Here is a 26953-nt window from a genome sequence, read left to right as displayed (position 1 = left end):
ACTAAAAGTGTAGTGCTGCCAGTCTAGAGCATACACATTTAATTTTGTTTCCATTATTCTTGGTTATATGTATTTGATATGTATATACATCTTTTATGACTTATGAATTAAAAAATTTGTATTCTCTGTGGTGTGTTTTTAATGCCACAGTTATTCATTTGCACAGATATTAAGGGCCCACTTGTGCTTTCCCTTTGCTCAATGCCAATGGCTTAGGAAGAAATACATTCTGGTTTTACCGTGGAGGGGGAAAGAGGTGGGCAAAAATATGACAAGTCTGAATGAAGAAGCTCTAGACAGAGGCAAAATAGAACCAGTGCACACAAGGAAGAAGTGGAGGAAAATCAAGAAAACTTTGGAGAAGATGAGTTTTGAGCTAAGCTTTGAAGGTATCAGGTTTTCCTGGGAAAGCAAGCAAAAAAAGAAGAGGGGGCTCAAGGCCTGAGAAAAAGCAGAAGCTAATGTACAGAGGAAAATGTCAATTTTCATTCCAATCCCAAAGAAGAACAATGCCAAAGAATGTTTGAACTACTGTACAATTGTACTCATTTCATGTGCTAGTAAGATAATATTCAGAATCCTTCAAGCTAGGCTTCAGCAGTATGTGAACCAAGATTTATGTACAAGCTGAGTTTAGAAAAGGCAAAACCAGATATCAAATTGCCAACTTTCATTGGATCATAAAGAAAGCAAGGGAATTCCAGGGGAAAAAAATCTACTTCTGTTTCATTGCCTATACTAATGCCTTTGACTATGTGGATCACAACAAACTGAAAAATTCTTAAAGAAATGGGGATACCAGACCACCTTACCTGTCTCCTGAGAAACCTGTATGAAGGTCAAGAAGCACCAGTTAGAACCTTACATAGAACAACAGACTGGGTCAAAATTGGAAAAGGAGTACAACAAGGCTGTATATTGTCACCCTGCTTATTTAACTTCTATGCAGAGTACATCAAAGCAAAATGCCAGGCTGGATGAATCACGAGCTAGAATCAAAATTGCTGGGACAATATCAACAACCTCAGATATGCAGATGATACCACTCTAGTGGCAAAAAGTGAAGAGGAACTAAAGCACCTCTTGATCAGGGTGAAAGAAGAGAATGAAAAAGCTTGCTTAAAGCTCAACATAAAAAAAACTAAGATTATAGCATCTGTTCCCTTCAATCCATGGCAAATAGAAGGGGGAAAAGTGGAAGCAGTGACAGATTTTATTTTCTTAAATTTGATTCCAAAATCACTGTGGACAATGACTGCAGGCTTGAAATTAAAAGTTGCTTATTCCTGGGAAGGAAAGCTATGACAAACATAGACAGTGTTTAAAAAGCAGAGACATCACTTTGCTGACAAAGGTCCGTATAGTGAAAGCTGTGTTTTTTCCAGTGGTCATATACAGATGTGAGAGTTGGACCATGAAGAAGTCTGAGTGCCAAAGAATTGATGCTTTATAATTGTGGTGCTAGAGAAGACTCTTGAGAGTCCCCTGGACTCAAACCAGTCAATCCTAAAGAAAATCAGCCCTGATTATTAATTGGAAGAACTGAAGCTGAAGCTTCAATACTTTGGCCACCTCATGCAAAGAGTCAACTCATTGGAAAAGATGCTGATGCTGGGAAAGATTAAAGGCAAAAGAAGAAGAGGGTGGCAGAGGATTGGACGGTTAAATAACATCAATTCAATGGACATGAATTTGAGCAAATTCTGGGAGATAGTGAAGGACAGGGAAGCCTGGCATGCTGCAGTCCATGCGATCGCAAAGAGTTGAGCACATCTTAGCAACTGAACAACGAAAACAACAACAACAATGTATGGGCATGTGTGCTCATTCACTTCAGTCATGTCCAACTCTTTGCAACCCCATAGCCTGCCAGGCTCCTCTGTCCACGAGATTCTCCAGGCATGAATACTGGAGTAGGTTGCCATTTCCTTCTCCAGGGGATCTTCCCGACCCAGGGTTCGAACCAGCATCTGTTTCATCTCCTGCATTGGCAGCTGGGTTCTTTACCACTAGTGCCACCTGGGAAGCCCTATACAACAATGGATGGAGGTGTGAATATCATTGATTCTCGATATTGGATAAACTAGAATGGCCTAGTTGGTGAATAGCGAGGATCATTGAGTAGTTCAGCAATAGGTATGGCTGTAAACATGTTTTGGAGGCAAATTGCACAGGTATTTGAATGCCATGTGAATATTTGGATAATAGAAGAAGAGAACAACCTATTCTCTAAAGTTTAAAAGTAGTGGTTTTCAACCGTGACCTATTTGCCCCAAATGGATATTTGGCAATGACTGGAGACAGTTTTGGTTGTCACAACCAGGGGTGGGGATGCTATTGATTTCTAGAGAGTAGAGCCCATAGATGTTGCTACTAAACATATACAAGGACAGGACAGTACCCACACCCAGCAAAGAATTATTCAGCCCCATGTGTCAACAGTAATGAGGTTGAAGATTTCTGATTTAAGAAGATATTTCTTATGGCACTGTGAAGGATGGAATAGGGCGAGGGAGTGGGGCACAGAGAGGCCTGTTCAGAAACTTAAGAGTGAGAGACAGAACCTAATCTAGGCACTGGCAGTGGGTTTTGCATCTTGCAAATAAACATAAGCAGCCAACTTTGATAAACTTCATTTCTAACCAATGACCAACAGCAAATGTATTACTGTTGATCAGAAAGTATTTCACAGAATTAAGAAATGAGATACTGCAGACCCACTGTTGCCTACAAATGCAAATCTGTGAGCAAGGGAACATAATGTGCCTTTTTCACAAACTCCTGGGATAATTTTTAGCAGGAGTTCCACTTCAAGTCATTGACTCTTAAATCTGTTTTTTAATAAATAATTATTGTTATATAATATAATTACTATATTGCCTATAATTATTTCTAAGCTTATCTTAGTTTTTTTTAAAATCACTTAAGTTAATCAAATTTATGTCCCCCAGTTCTGTGAAGTGGGAACATAAATCAAGCCTATTTAGGATACTGCAAAAACAAAAACATAGCTGTGTCTTCTGTTTGCAGGAAGACAGAGTATTTCTTTAAATATGCCTTGGGGGTATTTGTATAAAGTGCCACATCTCTCCTATAATAAGGAGTACCTTTGCCACAGGCACACTTTGCCCCATGCTGGGGCCTTCACTAGTTCTGCCCTCACATGCCTGGTCAGCATATTCTCAGATGAATGGTTAATTCAGTTCTGCATGCTTTCACCAGGTCACTGCCCCTCAGGGAGAAATCAGACATTTTCCTTGTAGGCTTCTGGGGTATCCTATACTTTTCCACCAAGAACATGAGCCAACATATTATCAAGAGGTCTCTCTGGTTGGAGGTCTAGATTAGAGGTAACACACACACACACACACACACACACACACACACACACACACACATATTTTCCTGCATAACTGTTTCTAAAAGACCCTCAATGAATTAGCACAATTTTTGTCATGGAAAGCATATACAAAATATGTTGTAAAAAAGCAACTTAATGGGTTTGCACATGGGCACTGTTCCTGCAATGGAGCATTGTAAACCACCCCCTAGTACAGAAAGATACCCTAGGAAGCCCTTTATTATGAGCAGCAACAAAGGATGGAGACCAAAAGGGGATGAATCTCACTATAAATGTATGTTTCTATATATCTTATGATCCCCCAAATATGTTTTCAGTACAGCCAAGAAAACAACTACCCAAATGCTAAAAATTAAGTTTCTTTAATTCAGTCCCATTGATTGAAATGTTAGGACATCCAAGACCCATGGATGTCAGAACTAACACTATAACTATTTCCAAAAGCAAAGTAACAACTAGGATCGTGTACCTGATACAAGAAGAATATGTCAGCCTCTTTGTGCTTATCCTCCAAATCAGCTCTTTTTCAGAGACAGAAAATACTCTGTCTTATAAGCCAGCTGACTCTGCCTTCCACAGAGGGTAAATGTGATGGACTGGAGTGCACAGATGTCTGGGTCAGAAGAGCTGGCTTTGTTACTGGCTCTGCTAGTTGCTTGTGGTGTGACCTTGGGTAAGTCATTTCTCCCTCACTGTCAGTTTCTTCCAACATGGAGCTCAGGTAGAGCAAATGAGATGCTGCACTTGAGAGCGGGATCTGTTAACTGTGAAGAAATCAGGATTTTTAGTATCTATTGGCTCATATGATTTTACTGTTACCTTTCCTAGCTGTTCTAATGAGAATCACTGAAATCACATTAGGGGAGAGGAAGTTATTGTGAACTTAGAGACGGACTAGAATTGGCATGGGAAAATCATCAGGAAGCAGGACTAATTTCTCCATCTCTTTGTCTTTCACAGTCTACCTGCTTTCTTTCTTATACACAGTGCTTCAGCTTCTGATTACACAGGCTCTATGGTGTAGTGCTCTGATAATGCACGTTCCCCTCTCTGAGCTTCCACTTATACCTAAGTGTTGTTACCTACTTGGAACTTTCTCTACCTCAAGACGTCTCTGCATTAGATCCCCATGGTTCCTGGCTTCATTTTCTCTGAGTGTTTAAGTTCAAAGTATCAAGAAAAGCACTATGATTCATCAGCTTTTCTTTGAGTGCCAGTCCATAAGTCAAAGGTAATGGCTCAACTTTGCTCTGGAGTCAGGCACAACCACTGGTCCGCTGGTCTGTTCAGTTACAGCCCATGGGTGGTGTGGGGTGCTGGGTGAGGATATGGTATCATAATAAAGATGGGCGCATGTGGGCAGATAGGCACTGACTGAGATCTCTAGGAAGTACACTGGTTCGAGTACTTCCCCATAATTCCTGTCTTTAGTACTCTTATATATGTATCTTTTCGCAGTTTGCTCAGTTCAGTTCAGTTCAGTTCAGTCGCTCTGTCGTGTCCGACTCTTTGTGACCCCGTGAATCGCAGCATGCCAGGCCTCCCTGTCCATCACCAACTCCCGGTGTCTACCCAAACCCATGTCCATCGAGTCGATGATGCCATCTCATCCTCTCATCTCATCCAGCCATCTCATCCTCTGTCGTCCCCTTCTCCTCCTGCCCTCAATCTTTCCCAGCATTAGGGTCTTTTCCAATAAGTCAACTCTGCATGAGATGGCCAAAGTATTGGAGTCTCAGCTTAAACATCAGTCCTTCCAATGAACACTCAGGACTGATCTCCTTTAGGATGGACTGGTTGGATCTCCTTGCAGTCCAAGGGACTCTCAAGAGTCTTCTCCAACACCACAGTTCAAAAGCATCAATTTTTCGGCACTCAGCTTTCTTCACAGTCCAACTGTCACATCCATACATGACCACTGGAAAAACCAGAGCCTTGACCACATGGACCTTTGTTGACAAAGTAATGTCTCTGCTTTTTAACATGCTACCTAGGTTGGTCATAACTTTCCTTCCAAGGAGTAAGCGTCTTTTAATTTCATGGCTACAGTCACCATCTGCAGTGATTTTGGAGCCCAAAAAAATAAAGTCTGACACTGTTTCCACTCTTTCCCCATCTATTTCCCATGAAGTGATGGGACCAGATGCCCTGATCTTAGTTTTCTGAATGTTGAGCTTTAAGCCAACTTTTTCACTCTCCTCCTTCACTTTCATCAGGAGGCTCTTTAGTTTTTCTTCACTTTCTGCCGTAAGGGTGGTGTCGTCTGCATATTTGTTACCATCCTATTATGTTAAGTGTTACAGGGAACATAGATATCTAAAGATGTTGTTTTGAGGAATGAGTCCATAGTTTAAATGATACCCAGTCTAAAACAAAGCCACCACTCACTCAGATGAAGGACCAGAATCAGGTTTCATTTTTCTCTGCGCTTTATGATGTTATGTAGTCATTGTAAATAGTTGCCATGACCTGCAGCCAAACCATCCTTGCAAAGTCACTTTCAAGGGAGAACTTTCCCAGTAAGTCAAGGTAGACCTCATATGATCAATAATATGAGGTGGGAGACACAGGATGGGGATTAATTTTAAAACTAATTTTGAGGAAGGTCCCAGAATACTCAAAATGTCTCAGGAACTTTGAAGCATGGGTGTCATCCTGAGAAAATAAAGTAGCTGAAAAGCCCATGAAGAAGACAGAAACCAGCAGTGATTCCTAAGGCCTGAGTCTCCACACCTGCAGTCTTGCTGATAGTCTAATATCCAATAATGGAAGAAAAAGAATACCAAGATTACTTCTAGAAACATATTTGTTACCATTCCAAACAGCTTTGGCATTTCCTGTTAGGAAATGTTATTTGTATTAGCTGCCCTCAGTATAGCATTTTTCACTGTCTAGTTTGTGATTCTGTTAGAAATGTGGCAGACCTAGCATTCCCAGAGAAATGAGTCCTCTTTCTCTTCATCGTTACATGACACCAAATGCATGTAACCAAATCAACTAAAGTGATGACTGGGTAAAACCAAGAGACTAATTTATTTGGTCAACTATTTGGCTGAATGCTTTGTGTGCCCAAGAATCTATTGGGTAATAAATCATCATTTTACTCTTTCATACAGTCTCTTTCATATGTTGACTCTTAGTCTTTTGGAACACAGAAACTTTATACTTTGGCTAAGACTAACTTCTTAGAACTTGATAACTTAGTGATAATATTATTTTTAGAGCATACTTCTGATTATTTAAGATAATTCATTATTTATTAGGCAAACAGACTGTGTGCTAAATATGCCAGATATGGTACTAATTGCTGAGGAGTCAGATGAGAGACATAGCCCCCACCCTTGAGGTACTTATAATCTGGACAAGGGAATAAACAGAAAGCTTTAGGAGATAGTAGAAAAGTTCTGAGGTCGACACAGGTTGCTCTATAGAGAATGTTTCTATTCGTAGCTCACATTTCATGTAAATAATCTTAATTTCTAGATAACATAACTCATAGGTGACAGGTTTTGGTGTCACTTGAGAGATGCATAAAACTCCATAGGCAGTGCTCTAAAGGAAACTGCAGAAATGCAGAAATGTCCAAAAGCACCATTGTGATGTCGCCTTTTATTAGTTCACAAGAGGAGATGTAATTATTCTGCTAAGTCTTTGTTTGCTATTTGAGAGCAACAAATTAAACCCCACTAATCTACCTCTCTGGATGGTACTTATTGAACCTAAGAGGCTTCAATTATCAACAGCTTAATAAACTTACTAATCTGCATTAAATGAAATCCTTTGCAAAATCACATTGAAACAATGCTTAAGTTATAATCAGCCTGCCTGGTATCTACAGCCTACTGTGGCTGAGCCCCAGAATGCACTGTGTAATCAAATTCCATGTTACTCAAATCTTGGAAAATTCCTATTAGGTGATTGTATATAGTTTGTGTGTGTGTGTGTGTGTGTGTGTGTGTGTGTGTGTGTGTTTTGTCACATGAATTCATACAGTTCCTTTTTTAATCCAGAGAAAATTGACATTTAGGTATAAGTCAAAGAAGAATGTAATTTAAAACTGCTTAAGTTCAGCCACCTACTACCATAAAAAGAAAGCTTAAAAAGAATGTTCTATTCTGCATACAGCAAGCCAGCATTTTGTGTAACAAGTCTTCATATGACATTCAAAGAATATAAGATTGTTATGTTTTCAATCCAGACCACAGTACCTTGTGAGGGAATAAAGCAGTATCCTTTAGGTTTTCAAATGGAGAAATGGAGGCAATAGAATGTTTCATCCCCAGTCATTGATGGGAACACCAGCTGGCTACCATTCCATCCCTCTATTTCTACAGTCCAGACAAGGGAGGACTCTTAGAACGGAATCACTAACTGAGTGGTTTAGGATTCACGTAGGTTTTCTCCAAGTGACTAGTATTGATGTCTGGCACAGGAGCTCAAGTTGATAGTAACAATGCCATGAGGAACTCATCAGTTAGCCCTTAAATGTTAAATAGTGAACAGCACAGTACAGATGAGGGAAGGATTCATGCACCTAAGAACACAAAGAAAGGGAGCCATAGAATTAATTGAACAAAGTGCTTCAGGTTTTTGTCCTCAATTTTATGGACTAATTAATCATTTAAACCTGTCCAAGGCACACACATGCAAATGCTTACTAAAATCCATCTATTTAGAATTCTGTTGGCACAGTTTTTTTTTTGTTTTTTGTTTTTACAGTATAAAATGCAGAATTTTCTATCTGGGTATAACAGAATCTAACAAGGACTGTCATTTAGCTACCTAGGTATTAAAACTTCTGACCTTCTCTATTATTTTGAATTATGCTGATGAAAAATGTTTTTCAGATCATCTCCATCAGCGTGTATTTTCTAAGACTTGAAAATTTTTGAGCAGAGGGAAGGTATAACATGTCTAAATTCAGTGGAGAAACATAATTAATGGGCAATCATACTGTTTAACAAATGGCTGGTTTTAAATAATGACATCTACTGACACTAAGAAAAGACTGCATACCCTCAAAATAGCACTTGACAATCCAGAACTTTTCTAAGATTTTATCCTTAGACTACAGAATATTAATTTGAAGATCCAAGCATTCAAGAATGATCTGTGGACCCATTGTCCTGAAAATGCACCAACAAACTACAATACCAACAAAAAGAAGGGTGGAGATATATTACATTTTTATTTATTTATTTATTTTCAGTACTTACCAGCATGTTTTTGCAATACAAAATAGGTAAAAGTAGGACTTGGTGTGTGCCTACCAGGTTCCAACTAAAAAACAGTGTGTGTGTGTATGTGGCAGGGGCTTCCCAGATGGCACTAGTGGTAAAAAACTGCCTGCCAATGCAGGAGACATAAGAGATGGGGGCTCGATCCCTGGGTTGGGAAGATCCCCTGGAGAAGGGCATGGTAACCCACTCCAGTACTTTTGCCTGGAGAATCCCCATGGACAGAGGAGCCTGAGGGGTTCCAGTCCATAGGGTCGCATATGTGTGTTTATGCACACACACACGGTGTGCATGGGTGTGTGATCAGTCAATTCACTGGCAGTTCTTTAAAACTGACAGTTGCCAATGTTTTAAGACATGACAGTTCTACTGGGGGCTGAATATGTTAGGAATCTAGAGAGCAAGGCATTTAATTAATGAACATGTAAAAGAATGTTCCACCCACAGTTGAAGGATCACTTTTCTTGGTAACTTTATATTACTGATAATTTTAACAAAGATTTATTGATGTATCAGACACTTGAGGTTCAAGAAGATTGTAATAACATAGATAGATATGGTGCCTACCCTACGTGATCCTGAGGACATAGGCTAGCTGCACACAGTTACGGACAGAAAGTGTTAATGGGCAGAGTATAAACAAAGTACATGGATGCTCAGGGAAGGAAACAAACATGTTTGCTGTAAAGATGGCAACAGGGGAAATAAGAGAAGAAAGAACAATTTGAGCTAAATCCTAAAGTGTAGAGTATGAGAACAGGTAATTAAATTGAAACCACCTCCTTGAAACTATGGAAATAAGGAAGAACAAAAGTTAGGTAATTTAGGAAAATGCACCCATAATCATTTAAGTGCCTACTGTATGCTAGGAATGTCAGCTCTGTGCCAGACCCAGCTCAAGTACCTGTCCTGGACAAAGTTAATGCTTCCCTTGACACCCTCTGAAACTGTTCTACTTCCTAGCTCTGTGTCATTAAACTAGATGGCTAACCTCTGCTGCCTTGGTGTCCTTACCTGCAAAATTATCATAATGAAAGCATTTAACTTCACAGGTTTGTTATGAGGATCAGATTAGTTGCTATATGAAAATAATTAGCCCAGTGTATGGATAACTCTAGGGCTTCCCAGGTGACTCAGTGATAAAGAATCTGCCTGCCAGTACAGGAATGGCAGGAGATGTGAGTTTGATCCTAGAGTTGAGAAGATCCCCTGGAGAAGGAAATGGCAACCCACTCCAGTATTCTTGCCTTGGTAATCCCATGGACAGAGGAAACTGGAGGGCTACAATCCATGGAGTCACAAAGAGTCAGACATGACTAAGCAACTGAGTATGCATGCATACTGTAAGGGCTATAAATCTGTTTGCTATTATTGCTTATATCAAATATTGTAATCTCTCATTCCTCTGATTGATTTCACTCTGAACAGTGCTTTTCACATGGGAATCTTATTAAAATACAGGTGCAGATTCAGTAGTTCTTGGGTTGATCCTAAGAATCCACATTTCTAACAAGTTCCCAGATGCTGCTGGTTCATGGACTACTCATCAAGTAGTGCCTTATGGTCCATGAATTGTTGCTGGTCCATGAACTGTTTGTGAATAATAAGTGGAGCAAAAATTGAGAATAAACATTTATAAATTTTATAGCAGTTTGCCACTGCCACAAAATCCAACTGCATAGTCAGGTCATGGCATTTTACAAAACTAAGAGTTTGTAATGAATTGAAAAAAGCTTTTCAAATGGTCCTTCACCACAAATCATTTGAGAAGCATTGCTCTAGAATGCAACATAAACTTAAAAATAAATAGGTCTTCATAAATTTTGTACTGCCTCATCAACTAAAAGAACTTTGTACAAGGTTCATGTTCAACAAATATTCTTGAATGCTTGTGAGAATTCATTTAAAAATAAGCAAGTACACCTCTGATTGCCCATTTTCAAATTCTCCATATAATGACTGGAGTCAGAGTTCCAGGTAGCATCAATTATAATGAAGTACAATTAACAATTTCATGACTAAGCTTCTTTTTACATCTTATGTTTAATGACTATATAAAGACTTATACATACACTTATACAGGGAAGCATGGCATGCTGCAGCCCATGGGGTTGCAGAGTCAGACATGACTGAGAGACTGAACTGAAAGACTTATATATTACAACAGCAAGCACAGGAGGTTATTTTCTCTACTTGATTCTCTCCTATAAAGTATTAGATTTGTACATTTGTAGAAATATATGCTCACTTTTATAATAACTCACTTTCAAATAACTAATGTTAGAATCTGAACACATACACACATGTATGTTAACATGAGTCCCACCTTTCATCCTTGTTCTTCATCTACTGTTGCCTCAAGTAGAGGCAGTATTTATTAGGTTGGTGCAAAAGTAACTGTGGTTTTTGCATTGTTGAAATTCGCTGTTTGATATCAAAATACATTCTAAATAAATGTGATTATGTTATTCATCATTTTAATGTACATGTTTTGCTTTATGTTCTTTTGCTAATGACTTATTACTTGCTGTTTATTTTATATTTATTTTAGACTATGGAAATGGAAATGATGTTAGACAAAAAGCAAATGCAAGTGATTTTCTTATTTGAGTTCAAAATGGGTTGTAAAGCAGCGGAGACAACTCGCAGCATCAACAATGCATTTGGGTCTAACGAATGCATTTGTACTAACGAATGTACAGTGCAGTGGTGGCTCAAGAAGTTTTGCAAAGGGGATGAGAGCCTTGAAGAAGTGGAGCATAGTGACTGGCCATTGGAAGTTGACAACGACAACTGAGAGCCATCATTGAAGCTGATCCTCTTACAACTAACGAGAAGTTGCCAAAGAACTCAGTGTCAACTCAGTTCTATGGTCATTTGGCATTTGAAGCATATTGGAAAGGTGAAAACAAAAGCTCTATAATTGGGTGCCTCGTTCACTGACCGAAAATCAAAAAAATTCATCGTTTTAAAATGTCATCTTCTCTTATTCTTTGCAACAACAAGGAACCATTTCTTGACTGGATTGTGACATGCAGCAAAAGTGGATTGTATATGACAACGGGTGATGACCAGCTCAGTGGCTGGACTGAGAAGACGCTCCAAAGCACTTCCCAAAATAAAATTTGCATGAAAAAAATGTTGTAGTTACTGTTTGATGGTCTGCTGCCCATCTGATCCACTGCAGCTTTCTGAATTCCATTGAAACCATTATATCTAAGAAGTATGCTCAGCAAATTGATGAGATACACTGAAAACTGCAATGCCTGCAGCTGGGCATTGTTCAACAGAAGGACCTAATTCTTCATGACAATGCCCAACCACATATCACAAAACCAGTGCTTCTAAAGTTGAGTGAATTGGGCCCTCATCCACCATATTCACCTGACCTCCTGCCAACCGACGACCACTTCTTCAAGCATCTTGACAACTTTTTGCAGGGAAAGTGCTTCCACAACCAGCAGGATGCAGAAAATGCTTTTCAAGAGTTTGTCTGATCCCAAACTATGGATTTTCATGCTACAGGAATAAACAGTTATTTCTCATTGGCAAAATGTGTTGATTGTAATGGTTCATATTTTGATTAATAAAGATGTGTTTGAGCCTAGTTTAATGATTTAAAATTCACAGTTCAAAACTATAATTATGTTTGCACCAACCTAATAACATTAGTATACATATTAATATGTCAAAAAAAAGTAGAAAGGAAAAGAAATACTTGTTTGAAAAAAAAGAAATGTATTATTTTGGGTGTGTATGTGTGAGTGAAAATCAGTATTCTATTTTATACTTTTACCTATTTTGTTGTTGTTCAATCACTCAGTCTGTCCAACTCTTTGCAACCCCATGGACTGCAGCAGGCCAGGTTTCCCTGTCCTTCACCATCTCCCGGAGCTTGCTCAAACTCATATCCATTGAGTCAATGAAGCCATCCAACCATCTCATCCTCTGTCGTCCCCTTCTCCTCCTGCCCTCAATCTTTCCCAGCATTAGGGTCTTTTCCAATGAGTCAACTCTGCATCAGGTGGCCAAAGCATTGGAGCTTCAGCTTCAGCATCAGTCCTTACAATGAATATTCAGGATTGATTTCCTTTAGGATGGACTGGTTTGATCTCCTTGCAGTCCAAAGGACTCTCAAGAGTCTTCTCCAGCACCACAGTCCAAAGGCATCAGTTCTTCAGTGCTCAGCCTTCTTTAGGGTCCAACTCTCAGATCCATACATGACTACTGGAAAAACCATAACTTTGACTATATGGACCTTTGTTGGCAAAGTAATGTCTCTGTTTGTTAATGTGCTGTCTAGGTTTGTCATAGCTTTTCTTCCAAGAAGTAAACGTCTTTTAGTTTCATGGCTGTAGTTAACCATCTGCAGTAATTTTGGAGCCCAAGAAAATAAAGTCTGTTACTGTTTCCATTGTTTCCCCATCTATTTGCCATGATGTGATGGCTTTTACCTATAGTGACAGTTTTAAGACTGGTCACAGATAGTATTCTAACATATAGAATAGCATTCCAGAGTCAGAAATTTCACGTAAGTGTGTATATTTATGATTTTCACTTGCCATTATATCACCAGCTAGAAGCAGGGTGCCATTCACCAGGAAGAAGTTAGTTTTCTGCTAAATATTGGAGAAAGGGACCTAAGGTCTCTTAAAAATTCAGGGTTTGGAGTTTATATTAATAGATGAATCAAGATAGTCTCTGCTCCATGATTTTCAGTAATTAATGTCTTTACTAATTACTTTCAAAATCTTTATCATACTTCTCTCTCATATGCCAAACAGGAATCTTAAAATAAATTACTTTATCAAATTAAACAAATCTGTGGAGCATTGCTACTTTTGAAAATTTATTCAGAAGTGTGATGTCAAATCATTTACAACCTCCTCCAACCAGGTCATAAATATTATTTGTTTGTATCCCATCAGAAAGCAGTACTTAAAGACTAAATTCTATCATGACAGTTTTACTCTTCTGACTTTTTTATGTGGATCCGTTGTAGATCTGAAAGAAGGTTGGCATGGATGGAGGTAGTGGGATATGGCAGTGCGAGGCATGGGAGACCTGCTAAGGAATGTCAATTTTATTCTAGGAGTCGTGGAAGTCACTGAATGATAAGGGGGTAGGGAGATGGAATGCCATGCCCTAACATATCATTTTAAAAGATCATTAATGAAACTATTCAACATGATATTGCAATGATTTATACACAGTATGCATTTGGCAAAACCCATAGAACTGTACAACATGAAGCGTGAACCCTAAGTAAATTGTGAATTTTAGTTAATGAATATATAGCATTATCAGTTCATCATTTGGAACAGATATAGCACAGCAATGCAAGATGTTAAATAATACAGGAAACCATGGGGAGAAATAGAGGGAGGGGATATTTGAGAACTCTCTGTACTTCTGGTCAGTTTTTTTTTAAACCTAAAACTTCTCTAAGGAATAAAGTCTATTAATTAAGAGGAAAAAATGATCACTGTTTTTGCTGGGTGGAGAATGAATTAAGGGGACCAATTAGAAAGCCTGCACAATCTATTTTTAAAAATAGCTTCATTAGCATAGCTTCTTTCAGAAGTGTTTTGCTATCAGAAATTCATTTTGGCATCAAATATCCAAAGAATGAACTCTCTACATCAGAGTGAGGATGAGATGCTAAGAAAATAGGAGAAAAAAAATCACAATGCTATCCAATGGAATACAATTTAGAGACTAAATCTGTATTTCTGCACTACCTACTAATATTTTTTACACCTACTTTTGAATTTTTGTTCATTTCTATGTGCATCAAGTTTAAATATATTTAGAGAAAGCTAATAAATGTTAATATCTTCCAAGACCTAAAGTCTTTCAGAGGAATTTTATATTAACATGCTAAGGTAGGAATAAGTCAAAAGATATAGGATTTGGTAGGGAGTGTGTAAGGGAATGCATTGCCAGTATATAGATGCTAATAACCTTGAAAACTTTAAACTATCACATTAGTACAACATAACCAGAGGCTGAATTTATGTGGATGGCTTTATTTTCTGCTTGAGAATCTAGTAATTTGACAGAGAAAGATGATTGGAGAATCCCATGGACAGAGGAGTCTGGTGGGCCATGGTCCATGGGATCGCAGAGAGTTGGACATGACTGAAGTGATTAAGCACAACTTAATATCTAATAATTTTTTATTTCCAGAGAGTAATAGGAATAGCTTTACAGTTGCATTGCTAGACCAATCTGCTATTATAACTCACTTTTGATGATAAAAATGGTCTTGATTTGGCCTCAGTTTCTCCAGTTAAGTAAATCTTGATTGTTAGGTTAAAAAAATTACAAATTGTGGGCAGGCTGCATATTCTGATGGGAATGATGATCAGAATTTGATTTATTGTTTGGTTGGGAATGAGGGCAAGAGAACACAAAGTTCTGATCTTGAAAACTCTCTCAATGGCAGAACTAGAAATGTCAAGTTATTAATTAATTGTGATAATATCTTAATAATACTTGAAGTCTTATTGAAAAAGAATTAGGACTTGACACTTGTGCCAGATTGCTGAACCAGAGGCATTCTTAAGAATGGTTGGAGTCTGGGGAGAATTCTTTCAGGGATTATTTATTAATTCAAATCTCCTTATGTGATTTGTGCTCAGTAAGCACAAAACTGTGCTCTGCTACATTTTTCTTTGTTATAAAAAGAATAGTGGTTTCGTGAATTTGTAAAAATTAAAACAAAATACTCTCTTATTTAAGAAAAGTAACCTCTATACCTATCTTGTACACATTAATGAGGAGCCAATGACAGTGCTCTCAGGTTCTGATTCACATGATCCTTAGCTCTGAAAACAGAGCTTGACCTAGAAGATCGCCAAGAGTAAGTCCTCCCCAAGTTTAAACGACTCAACAAGACATGGCTAGGATGCCTGTCTCGGGACTCTTAATCAGCCATGCTTCCACTAGGCTCTGCCTTTGAATGGATAAAGAACGATCAGAATTTCAGAAATAAAATCCCACAGCCAAATTTGTCTATACCTTGTGAGGATAAAGAGTGTGAACTGAACTTAATCACTCATTGATAAAGATGAATCTCTTTCTTTACCCAAAATACTTTAATTAGGACTGATGATAAACTAAAAGTAATAAAAAGAAGAGAAAGAGAGACTGATTTCCTAAGGAGTTAATCCTTATATGAGAACTCTACTACAAATAGAAGTACAGCTACTTATCCATTGTCACTTTCTTCTTAACATCTTCATCCTCCCAGAGCAAAAGACACAAACAAAATAAAAATCAGCCTCTGAATCTATGATATTATTTGTCACATAGACTCCATGTTTCTACATAACAAAATGTAACAATTTCGTGATTCAGCACATTTCTTTGGCTTCTGACAAAATAAGCATGGTGCTGGAATGAATTGTGAAAGCTAAATAGAATTAAGGACTTAAAGGATGACGTTACATCACCCTAGCTCTGCATTTACTTGACAGAAAACAAAGTTGTATTTCCCACATTTGCAGTCTAGACCAGTTTTATATGGCTGACTCTGCTGTAGTTACGCTTTTTGGTCAATGAAGGCCATTGTTGCTAAAAATATGTGTGGAACTTTTAATTTTTTATGTCACCATGTACGGAAACAGCTATTATATTCAAGCGGATGTCTAATCCTTGATCATAAATAGGATACTTTTGAAATAGAAGTCTATATCCTCATTTCAATCTTTTCAGCAGGCTTTTAGGCTTGATGAAGTGTGTATATATATATATATATTAAGATAAGAATAATTGAAATGCAGTTATCCTACCACAAAGAAGGAAAAAATGACTCCACGTCCCTAAAATTCGTCCTGGATTATACAAGATGCAGGGTTCCCTGTGCCCTCTGTAGCCTATAGAAGCACAAGGACTTTGGCTCCATTAGGCTGAGCCAATAGCTGATGTACAACTTAGTGAGAGACTAAACCTCTGTAGGCCCCAGTTTTTAATTCGTGTAATGGAATTTTATGTACCTACCTTACAGAGTTATTGTGAATATTTCATAAGACACTATGTGAGGAAGCATTTGTGAATAGTAAAATACTTTATAACCGTAATATATTACTGCCATGCAATAATTTACTGATTTATAATGAAACAATTTTTCAAAGAAATGCGATATATATTTTTGTTTACAAAAATTCTGAGATTAACATTCATATATATTCATACTAAATCTATGTAAAATTCTGCATGTATTTAGGTATAATTTTTGCAGTATGACCTACTGACAAAAGATAAGTTTCAGTTATAATTGTAAAGCATGATTTATTAAATTTTTTGCCTAACTAATGATAAAAATATAATCTAATTTAACTTTATGTTATGGGGTATATGATTTAAGTTTAGAGGCTATAAAGTGAATTTTAGTACAAATAATTTAAAAATTTATATGTGAATTATAGTAATTAAAGTAGTAATAGTGTAAATAGCTTCACAAATAATTATTCCCCAACTCTAATTAGGAATGAGAAATTGATATTTCCGCAGAAACAATGTTAAAAATAGGAGGAAGAAGAAGGGTAGTGTCCTGGACAAGGCTTCAAAACTCCACTTATGCCATGATAGACTCAGAATACTGTGTGTTTGTAGCAGAAATAGGCAGTGGGGGATTATAAATTTTGACATGAAAACAAATAATTTTAAAACTATATGACTTTACTCCTAATGGAAGTGTGAGCAAGGTATGAAAATGGATCAGTAGTTGTGGTAATTCATCTTGTCTGGCAGTGGTCAGCCAAGCCTGTCAAAGAATGCAATGTTTTGTGCAGAGTTTGGAAGAATAAACAGGTGTTTGCTCAACATAGAAGCAGGAACCTAGCCTTCCAGGTGGATGGGCCAGCATATTCAAAGGTTGAGGAGCTTGGCACAGCATGGTGCATTACGGAAACAGTCAATAATCTAGTGTACTGGAACATAATGTGTTTAAAGATTGGAGGGAGATGGAGTGATTTGAATAGATAGTTTCAGAGGCAGATCCTGAACATTTTTTTTTTCATTTATTTTTATTAGTTGGAGGTTAATTACTTTACAGTATTGTAGTGGTTTTTGCCATACATTAACATGAATCAGCCTTGGATTTACATGTGTTCCCCATCCTGATCTCCCCTCCCACCTCCCTCCCCATCCCATCCCTCTGGGTCTTCCCAGTGCACCAACCCTGAGCACTTGTCTCATGAGCTGGTCTCATCTTGTCGAGGATGGAAACCAAAGAAGAGTATTGACCAAGGGATGTCCTGATTGACTGTTTTAGGAAAACCATGTTGATGATATTGTGCTTCAGAGACAGCTGGCTTTGTCCTGTTTCCCTGGCACTGTTTTACTTTATAAGTCAATGGCAGCTCTGAATATTAGAGAATACAATACATTTATTTACATACATTAGAATAAAAACAAGGAATATTTAAGAGAAATTGGTCTTGTGTTTCCCAAACTTCCCTTGCTTATGTGATACCATCATAATTCTTTATCTTCAAGTCATTTTTAATCTAATTTATTAAATATTTTAATGGATTCATTTTTCTTAACTCCATAAGAGAAAACATATGATGTCTCCAAACAATAATATTTGTTAAATTACAGTTTTAGCCACTGCTTAAATATTATATATTATTAAAAATCCAACTCTTAAAAGAAAAATGCTTCTGGGTACCACCTTTAGGAAACCTGAGTTCAGTCCATCTGATGTCATCATCTTACAAGTGAGGAATTGATGTACAAGTAAATCAAATATTGTCTCTATGTCACCTGTGTGTGCTGACTACATCCCAAACAGTTCTTGGTGTTGGAGTGACAGCACTAACAAAATAAAGTCACTGCCCTCAGGAACTTACATTCTAGCGGAGGACATAGACAGTAAATGCATAACGACTAGGTAATGTGAAGAGCTGAGGAAAAGAAAGGGTGGTTGGAGTAGAGAAGCAGAGTAGAGAATGGTGGCTCGGGTGGTCCTAGTGTGCTGATGAAACAAGCTGTGGGTGAGCTGAGGATGCAGCTGTCCAGGTAGAAGGGAAAACAGTAGAGGCTCCTGAGAACTTGCCTGACATGCTGAGGAAGAGCCAGGAAAAGCCAGCGCTGGTACCACGGAGCCGGGCTCTGAGGCCCACCACGCCCTCCCCCGCTGCCCCACCGGGCGGCGACCCCGTTTCTCTGTTTGCACGGACTGATTAGCACACACCCGTTCCAGCCCACTGCTTGCTTTATTGGAATGCCGCCACGCTCGTGACCTACGAGTGCTTTTGTGCCGCAGCAGCAGAGTTGAGTGTTGTGACGAAGACCGTGTGACCCACAGAGAATCTAAATTATTTACCATCTGGCACTTTACAGAAAATGTTTACTGAGCCCTCCTCCATATCATGCTCTTGTTGTTGTCGTTGTCGGTAAGTGTAGACCTCACAGAATGGAGTGCTTTGGGCATCTTTATAAAAATGAAATACAAATCATCCCTGTCAAAATCTAGTTTATACTTGTAGAAAATCTGATTTCATTTTTTCAACTTGAGTTATGTACCAGTGGAAACTTTTTAGTATATTCAAGTGCGATCTTTTTACTTAATAATGAATTGGGAGAATAAGGTAATCTGTCATTACATAAAGATAGGAGTGAAGAATAACCACAGTTTGCATTACACTTGTGGTTTTCTCTTGTTAGTATTCAAATTATATTCTCTCTAAACTATATCTGAAAGAGGCTGGTGATGTATCCTGTCAGGAGTTGGAGTTGCATTGTTGGGTAATAAGTAGGATTTTTAAAAGATCCGCATGGACAGTGTGGCCCAGAACTAAAATCCCTTTGGAACTAATTACCTTCTCAAATCAAAGGGTCCTGAAGATCATCTGTAACCCTATAGGAAAGCAATGCTGTGCTGAGTTTACCTAGGGCTTCCTTGTTCACTTAGAATGCTCATGGTTCTGGTGACAGTATTTTTGTCTTTGGTGGAAAGTTCATGGAAGGTGCCTCATATTCTTGTCCCTATCACATATTTCTCTCTAGGAAGGAAAAATAAGCAAAAAGAAAACAACAACAAAAAATAAGACTAGAGAAAATAGGGCTAAAAAAATACATGGGCAATATTTACAAGATTCAGTGTGGATCTGACTGCACTCAAGTCAGATGAAGAATTGAAGTAGTATCTAGTGAAGAAGCAAGATAACAAAGCTGAATTTTTCAAATATTTCTGACATAGGATTATCTGTAACCAATTTTAGTCTCGTAATCTACAACTACTAGGTCAGTGTCTCTCAGATACTTGCCTGCCAGCCAACCCTCCCCCTCTTCTTCCTTCTCCTCCTCCTCTCTGTTCCCTTCCCTGCTCCTCCCTCCCTCCCCCTTCCTCCCTCCCCCTCTCTCTGTGCCCCATTATCATAAGGTCGTGCTTAACAGTTGGAAAAAAAATCTGGAAGTCTTCTGGCCACAAAGAATATAGTTTAATGACTATAAGTATATAGTTACAGAAGAAAACTTTGGAAAATATAAAAAAGCAAAACAAAAAAAAAAATAATCAACTAGTTTTCCCTTTAGTATCTTCCCATCCTGTATCTAATTAAAAACTGTAATCATTCTCTACTTACAATTTTGTCCTGCTTTTCTCAGCTAACAGTGTAAAAATGTATATTTCTCTATGTGATTACGTAGTCTTCTGAAACCTGTGATCATCAAACAGCATGAACTATAGTGTAATTAGCCTCCCATTGAGGGACTTTTGTTTCCAGTTTGTCTGTATTATAAAAAATGTTGCCGTGAACACCTTTGTGTGCTCACGTCCCTGTTGATTCCCTAAGAATAAAGGCATAGGAGTGTTACAGCTGCATAGAAGTAAGGGCATACATATTTTTAAGGTCATCACTACATATTCTGGCGTTAACTCCTGAAGACTGTCAAAGGGACTTCTCCATCTCGTGTTTAATGCTAACGTTCAGCCTGATGATTCATTTGCATTTTGCTTATTGTAATGTTTCCTCAGTTGAAAGTCACTTAGTAATTTGTTACCTGCTGTCTCCAGGGAAACCTTGGTAAGTGGGAAACCAGAAGATGGGGGAGCTTGAAAGATCCATCCTGCAAACTGCAGAAAGGCAGGGAGAAGGCTGTGGACCTGATCCTGATCAGAGATAGAAATAAGTTACCCAGTTCACACTGTGACTCCCAGGGAGTGCCCCCGTAACACAGAGCAGGCACTTGAACAGGAGACTGTGGGAAAATGAAGCTCAAAGTGCCACTGTCCTCACAGGTACGCAGCCCACAGAGTTGATAACAAACACACCTCTCAGCTCTGAATTCCATCTGCAAGAAGAGAGAAGTCCTTTGGAGATGAAGTGTTCACATACTCACTTTTTTAAAAAAATATTTTGCCTTGTTGAAAGTTGAACTATCTTCTTCCCAGTTTGTTCACTTATCTAGCTACGAAATACTGTTATCTAAAAAAAAACTTACTCTTGGAAGATATTTGAAAGAGTTCTTTTGTGTTGTGTGAGCAAGAACTTCTAAGTTGCCTTCACCCCCACCCCACCCACCCCCAGATAAGCACATCACAAAGCCGCTGCTTGCAGCCTGTATCCATGTGCTGTGACAGTCCCAGCTCATCTCTTTTTAATAGGGAAACGGGGGAGTGTAGGTTTCTAGTCACACAGTTACAGTTGTGGGGAGGGGCTGCAGGATAAGACGTGTGATCAGTTTTATTATTATTATTTATTGACATTTCAGAAGTTGTGGCACATCACCGATAAACCCCCACTTTATTCTCCTTGGGCTCACATTCAGGGACTCAACTATTCTTTTGAAACATTCAGAGTTTTTAGCAGTTCCTCTTTAAAGAAATGCTATCGTTCCATCCTTTGGGGAGGAATGAACAATGCTGCTTGTGTGTCCAAACCACTTGGAGCATTAATATACTGTTTCTGTAGAAGGATTTGCTTTCCAAAGTTGAACTTTTCAGAACTCAGAACACCTTATCACACTTTCACAAGGCTTCTTTCTGAAAATGGAAAAAGGAAAGGGGGGAGAGCCTGTCAGGACTTGTGCCAGTTAAATCCGATCTCTCCGGGGATTTGTTTTCCTTCTGGCGTCAGATTAGATGTTCAAATCAAGCAGTGTTTGAGGGCTGCAAGGGAATGTCCATGGGATTCTTAGTGAGGCTAATCCCAAAGCAGCACATTCCAAGGGGCTAATCTGCCCAAGTTCATTGCTTACTTGAAACGTCTCTTGGGGGAAGAGCCCGGCAAGTGACTTTTTTTCCGGTGGGCGGTCATAAGAGCATTATTAACGGGATGACCAACCCCAGATGCAGCAAAATGAAAGCAACAGGAGCTGCTCGTGGGACTGCCTTTGCCACCACTCAGAGTCAGTGCTCAGGTAAAATTCTTTCAGCTCATTTTCTTCTTGTTCAACTTTCCGGTATTGGATCTGGGCATCTAGAGGAAGACCCAGGGAATGCCCGGGAGATGTTGAGGAAAAGCAAAAGGTAAAAATGAACACAGGCATTCAGTACCTTGGAGTCTTTGGTATTTTGTTCTGATCAGGGCAGAGTGTAAATTTTAAACCTGAGAGTCTCAAAATGAGGAACGTAGTAAAATTTTGCTCATAATTTGTTCCTGAGAAGTTAGTGAACTCTTTTTTTTTCTTTTTCTTTTCTAATGTGCGATTCCTGGTCTGGGTTGGTGTCCTTCTGTGAAGTTGCTCTACCAAGGGGAGGATTGCAATAGCAGTTTCTGAGGCTTTCTGGAGGCAGATTTAGTTATTATTCCTGGCTGGAGAAGGTCTTAACTCTATAGTGAGTGGGGAGTAGGTGGTAAGAAGAATCATGGAAGTTTGAGAGACTAATGTTTATAGCAGAGTCTTTGTGAAAAACAGTGGAAACTTGGTTAAATGAAACAACTTAATTTTTTTTCTTTTTTTGCTACCTATTATTTTGATGCTTTATTGATTATACAGTTGACTTTCAAAATTCATATGTACTTTATTCTTTGAGGGTAACATACTTTGTTCAAAATGTGAATATCCTTATTTTTGTTTTGAAAAAGATGTCTTTTAATTATTAGCCTTTGAAAAACATTTCCTTATTATACATCACGCATGACTGATAATACAGAAGGACAAGAAAGAAAACAGCTCTTAACAAACTCAGCCATGGTGATGTGACCGTTCTACCTTTAGAAAAGTGATTTTCTAAGGGCTGGTAGCAGTCACCTTTTCTAAGAGTACATGAGTCCTCCAAAGCCTATTTTAAAAGAAAAGATTTTCGGGCACACTGTTGAAGTTTTGCGTTAGAAGAGAATTAGGGTCAACTAGAAACATGGCATGTCAAAACTGTTTTATGCTTTCTAACATCAAGGATAGCCATTCTAACCCAACTTAGTTGGATGTTGCAGCCAAGTATAAAGCTTCACAAAGAGTAGTTCAAAGCCTTTGAACAAAGGAAAAGGGAATTAGTTTAGGGGACAAGTTAAATCATGATTATACACCAAATATGCCAGGGAAATGATTTTAAAAATCTAATATTCATCTATACTGAAGTCTGAATAAAAGCACAGTTAAGCCCACACCAAAGCATAGTAAATTGTACATGATGTTTGGTAGAATTCCTAATTTGTGTGCTATACATGTGCTCTTTCTGTTATATATTACGCTTTCTCAAAAGAAGAATCCAACTCAATTATGAATGATGGAAAATTTTTTTTTACATTTCCTTTCCCCGCTCCCAATTTTCTATGCCTTTGTAAGAGAAATTGTTAGTTTGCTAATAATAAGAAGTAGAAACTGATCCTTAATCCCTTCACTGACAATGAGGTAACTTTTCACCTTTGGGAAGGTAATTAGGTTGCTAAACCACAAGCAAGTCAAATTACTTAAAGACCAACAAACAAGTTAGCAATCCATGTGCAGTTAAAGACCAACAAACAAGTTAGCAATCCATGTGCGGTCAGTCTTACTACACACCATCTGAGTAAAGCTTCTAGGGCCTTCCATGTTGAAACCAGGATCTGTAAGTGAGAGAAATAACGGAGGTGCCCTTGAAATTCTCAAGTTGGGAGGCCTGTGTGATTACATTTCATTGTTGTAGCCATTATAATGATACTCCTTTCTTTGACTTTTCTCACATTCTTATGTCTTCCTTGTGTCCCATCTCAATCCTTGACCTCAGGGAGAGAGGAGCAGAGAGTAGAGTGCCGATTACCTCACTTGTGGGAACTGGAAGGAGGAAATAAGGAGGGGAAAGGTGCGAGTGTGAACTGGTTCTCAGACATGCCTCTACAAGGGCACTCCCAGGTCTGCCCAGATCTAGGGTATTTTAGTACCAATAACGTCTAATTTGGAGAGACAGTTGAGCAGAGTCAGTAAGAGTATGAACTCTGGAGTCAGACAGCTCAAGTTCAAAGTCTATCTTCCAATTTGCTACATCTCACACAGACACGACATAATAGTAGTAATTCCCCCATGGGGTTCTTATAAGGCTCCATGGAGATAATACATATAAGGCACAATTCCAGGCACATGCTAAATCCCAAATAAAAATTAGGCATTGTATTACCTACTGAGCACCTACTAAGTGCCAGATGCTTACCCTGAATCATCTACTTTGATTAATACAGTTTTCCAAAGTAGCTATGATTATCCTCATGTTATAGAAAAGGCCCAGAGAAGTTAAATAAATTTCTAGATACCTTGTCTGTAGACAGTCAGGCCTTCTGGGAGCATATCATCTCCAGGGTAACATAAAGTCAATTTAGGTCAGATCTGCTATGGTAATTTAATAGTGTTTCTCATTTAAACCTTTATCTGAACTTTTAGTATCAGACCAACGTAAGACTGGTTCCTCTTCTTTAAGTGAAAACTTGCTACCTAAATAATGATAACAACTCCGTGTTTCAGGCATTATGGTTGTGCCCATTTTTATAGATGAGGAAAACTGAGGATCAAAGAAATTATATGACTTTGTTGAAGCTGCAGAGTCTCATTCATACCACTTTTCTAACTGCAGACATCATTCTCTACCCATCATACTGCCATTCCTACTTTCTCTCAAAGAGTATTGATCAGCACTCCCTGAAATTCCCAGATGCTTTCCAAAAGATCCTTCTGAATGCCAGCCAAAGTGGGCCCCTAAAAAGTGAAAGTATGCTCTCCCTTTTCTGCTCCCCAAGGTGTAGGGAAAGTTGGTTTCAGATGTCAAGAGAGGAATATTTTTACCATCTATCTGCCAAGAGATATTATCAAAGAAAGTATTCAGTTTCTAGGAAAAAAATCACAGCCTATGAATAGTTTAACTTACAGGCTTTTTATGAAGATAAAGACTGGTTATCTATGCTGCTAAGCTTATTTCTGCTGCAAAGATGTAGCCACTAGTTTTTCCTACATTTTTGAGAAGAAAAACTTTGAGAATAGACACTGAAGCTTTCTCCATGCCAAAATGACAAACAGAACTGCAAATGTTACCTTTGTGGTATGACAGTGCAGAGGGCCACCTGGACCCAGGATCTCTGCGGCAGAGTGGCTGCTCCTTTACATTTGGACAATGCATAAGCACTCAGAAATTACGCGACCTGATTGTAACCATGACTGAAACAGGATGCTGGTCCTTTGTACCCCTCAAGCATCACCCTGTGTTGCTACTTTCAAAATGTGCTTTGTTATGCATCTAAGACAACTACTGCCTTCAGTGCCACATGCTCACATAGACTCCACTGTGAAAGAGGACGGAGGTGCAGTATTAAGGGGCTGAGGACAAGACCTTAGCACAACGTTTACAGCCATTTGGGTCCTTAGAAGAGTTAGTATCAGTTATAGCCAACAAAACAGGGACTTGAAACAGTCAGCATTGGTCACTGAGACAGGCCAAGTAAACAGCGTGTTTGCACTTTGGCCCTGTATGTATTTTTTTTAACTTTTTACTTTATATTGGAATATAGTTAATTAGAGCTTCCCTCTTAGCTCAGCTGATAAAGAATTCGCCTGCAATGCAGGAGACCCCTGTTCAATTCCTGGGTCAGGAAGATCCCCTGGAGAAGGATAGGCTACCCACCTCCATATTCTTGGGCTGCCCTGGTGGCTCAGCTGGTTAAGAATCTGCCTACAATGCAGGAGACCTGGGTTCAATCCCTAGGTTGGAAAGATCCCCTGGAGAAGGCAAAGGCTACCCACTCCAATACCCAGGCCTGGAGAATTCCAGGGACTTATAGTCCATGGGGTCCAAAGAGTCAGGCACAACTGAACAACTTTCACTTTACTTTACTTTACAGTTAATTAACAATGTTGTGTTAATTTCAAGTATACAACAAATTGATTCAGTTATACATATACATGTATCTATTCTTTTGTCTAATGTTTTTCCCAGTTAGGTTGTTACAGAATATTGAGCAGCGTTTCCTATGCTCTACACAGGAAAGTAGGTCCTTATCTGTGATCCATTTTAAATATATTAATAGCAGTGTGTCTATGTCAATCCCAAACTCTCTGTATATTTTAAAAGTAGGAATTTTGTTCTGATCCTGGGTTAGATAGAAGATGACAGCATGTGGAAATAACATTACATGTTACTCTGCCAAACTTCTATCTTAACCACTCACTTAGAGAAGGAATCTTCTGAGTAGTTTACTGGATTACATAGGAGACTCCTATACTGTTTCAAATGCTGGTAAAGAAAGGGGTTAAGGGATGAAGGATGGGCTCTGTTTTGGAACAAAGATGGTACAGTTTGTTGGAACTTGCTTTATCCTTCTGGGAACCTAATCTCAGTGGCCAGGCTGCTGTGTGGACAGTCCCAACAATGTTCGTTCTAAGAAGCTGTGTTTCGTGTGCTGAAAGGCATGTGGGATGCCAAGAAATGTGGCATCTACTTTCCTTCCAAAGGCATTACCTGTGAAATTTTGAACTGTGATGAAGACATTTATCTTCCTTATGTTTCCATCTCCTTTTTCCCCTTCCATATTCAAGCATTGATAATTTGGATTTTAGTAAAAGCATGGTGATGGATTAGAGCTTGAATTAATGTAATTTCCTCACCATTTTTCTTTCTTTCTATAAATAAAATCTAATGGAAGTGTCAGCCATGAAAACTTTATGCTTATTTAGGTATATTTCTTCCTCATACTAATACTTGTTATCTAAAGTGTTACGAACATACTGCTGTATAGCTTTCGTTTTCTCTGTAAATAGCATTATTTTTCTGTTCTTCAGAAGTCATTATGAACTTGTATATAGTTCCATTACTAGCATTTTTTAATGTGGTCATTTTCCTTTAACTCTCATATTATGACATTAAAAAATCTAATTAGCAGTTTCTGATAGTAAGGGATTTTGTTATATACAGCATTTATGTGTGAAATAACAACAATTT

At 38.5% G+C, this 26953-nt stretch overlaps 1 protein-coding gene across 16 annotated transcripts in view; it reads left to right on the top strand.

Annotated features, from left to right (window-relative positions):
• Positions 1-26953, top strand: part of TRPM3 (transient receptor potential cation channel subfamily M member 3) — an 899779-nt gene that overhangs the window by 578167 nt on the left and 294659 nt on the right. Inside the window, exon 1 of one of the 16 annotated variants that reach the window (XM_043891371.1) lies at positions 20811-20851. The exons of 13 other annotated variants lie outside the window; for them this stretch is intronic. In XM_043891371.1, coding sequence (XP_043747306.1) covers positions 20822-20851 — 30 coding nt within the window. In that variant the 5' untranslated portion in view covers positions 20811-20821. Of the gene's footprint in view, positions 1-20810; positions 20852-21614; positions 21973-26953 lie in introns of those variants that run through there. 2 more of the 16 variants (XM_043891372.1, XM_043891373.1) reach the window with 2 other exon arrangements.

The sequence above is a fragment of the Cervus elaphus genome, chromosome 29 (assembly GCF_910594005.1).
Source record: "Cervus elaphus chromosome 29, mCerEla1.1, whole genome shotgun sequence".
In the NCBI taxonomy this organism is placed as follows: Eukaryota; Metazoa; Chordata; class Mammalia; order Artiodactyla; family Cervidae; genus Cervus; species Cervus elaphus.
The sequence above is the reverse complement of the archived record's forward strand: the minus strand, read 5'-3'. Positions and strand labels throughout refer to the sequence as shown.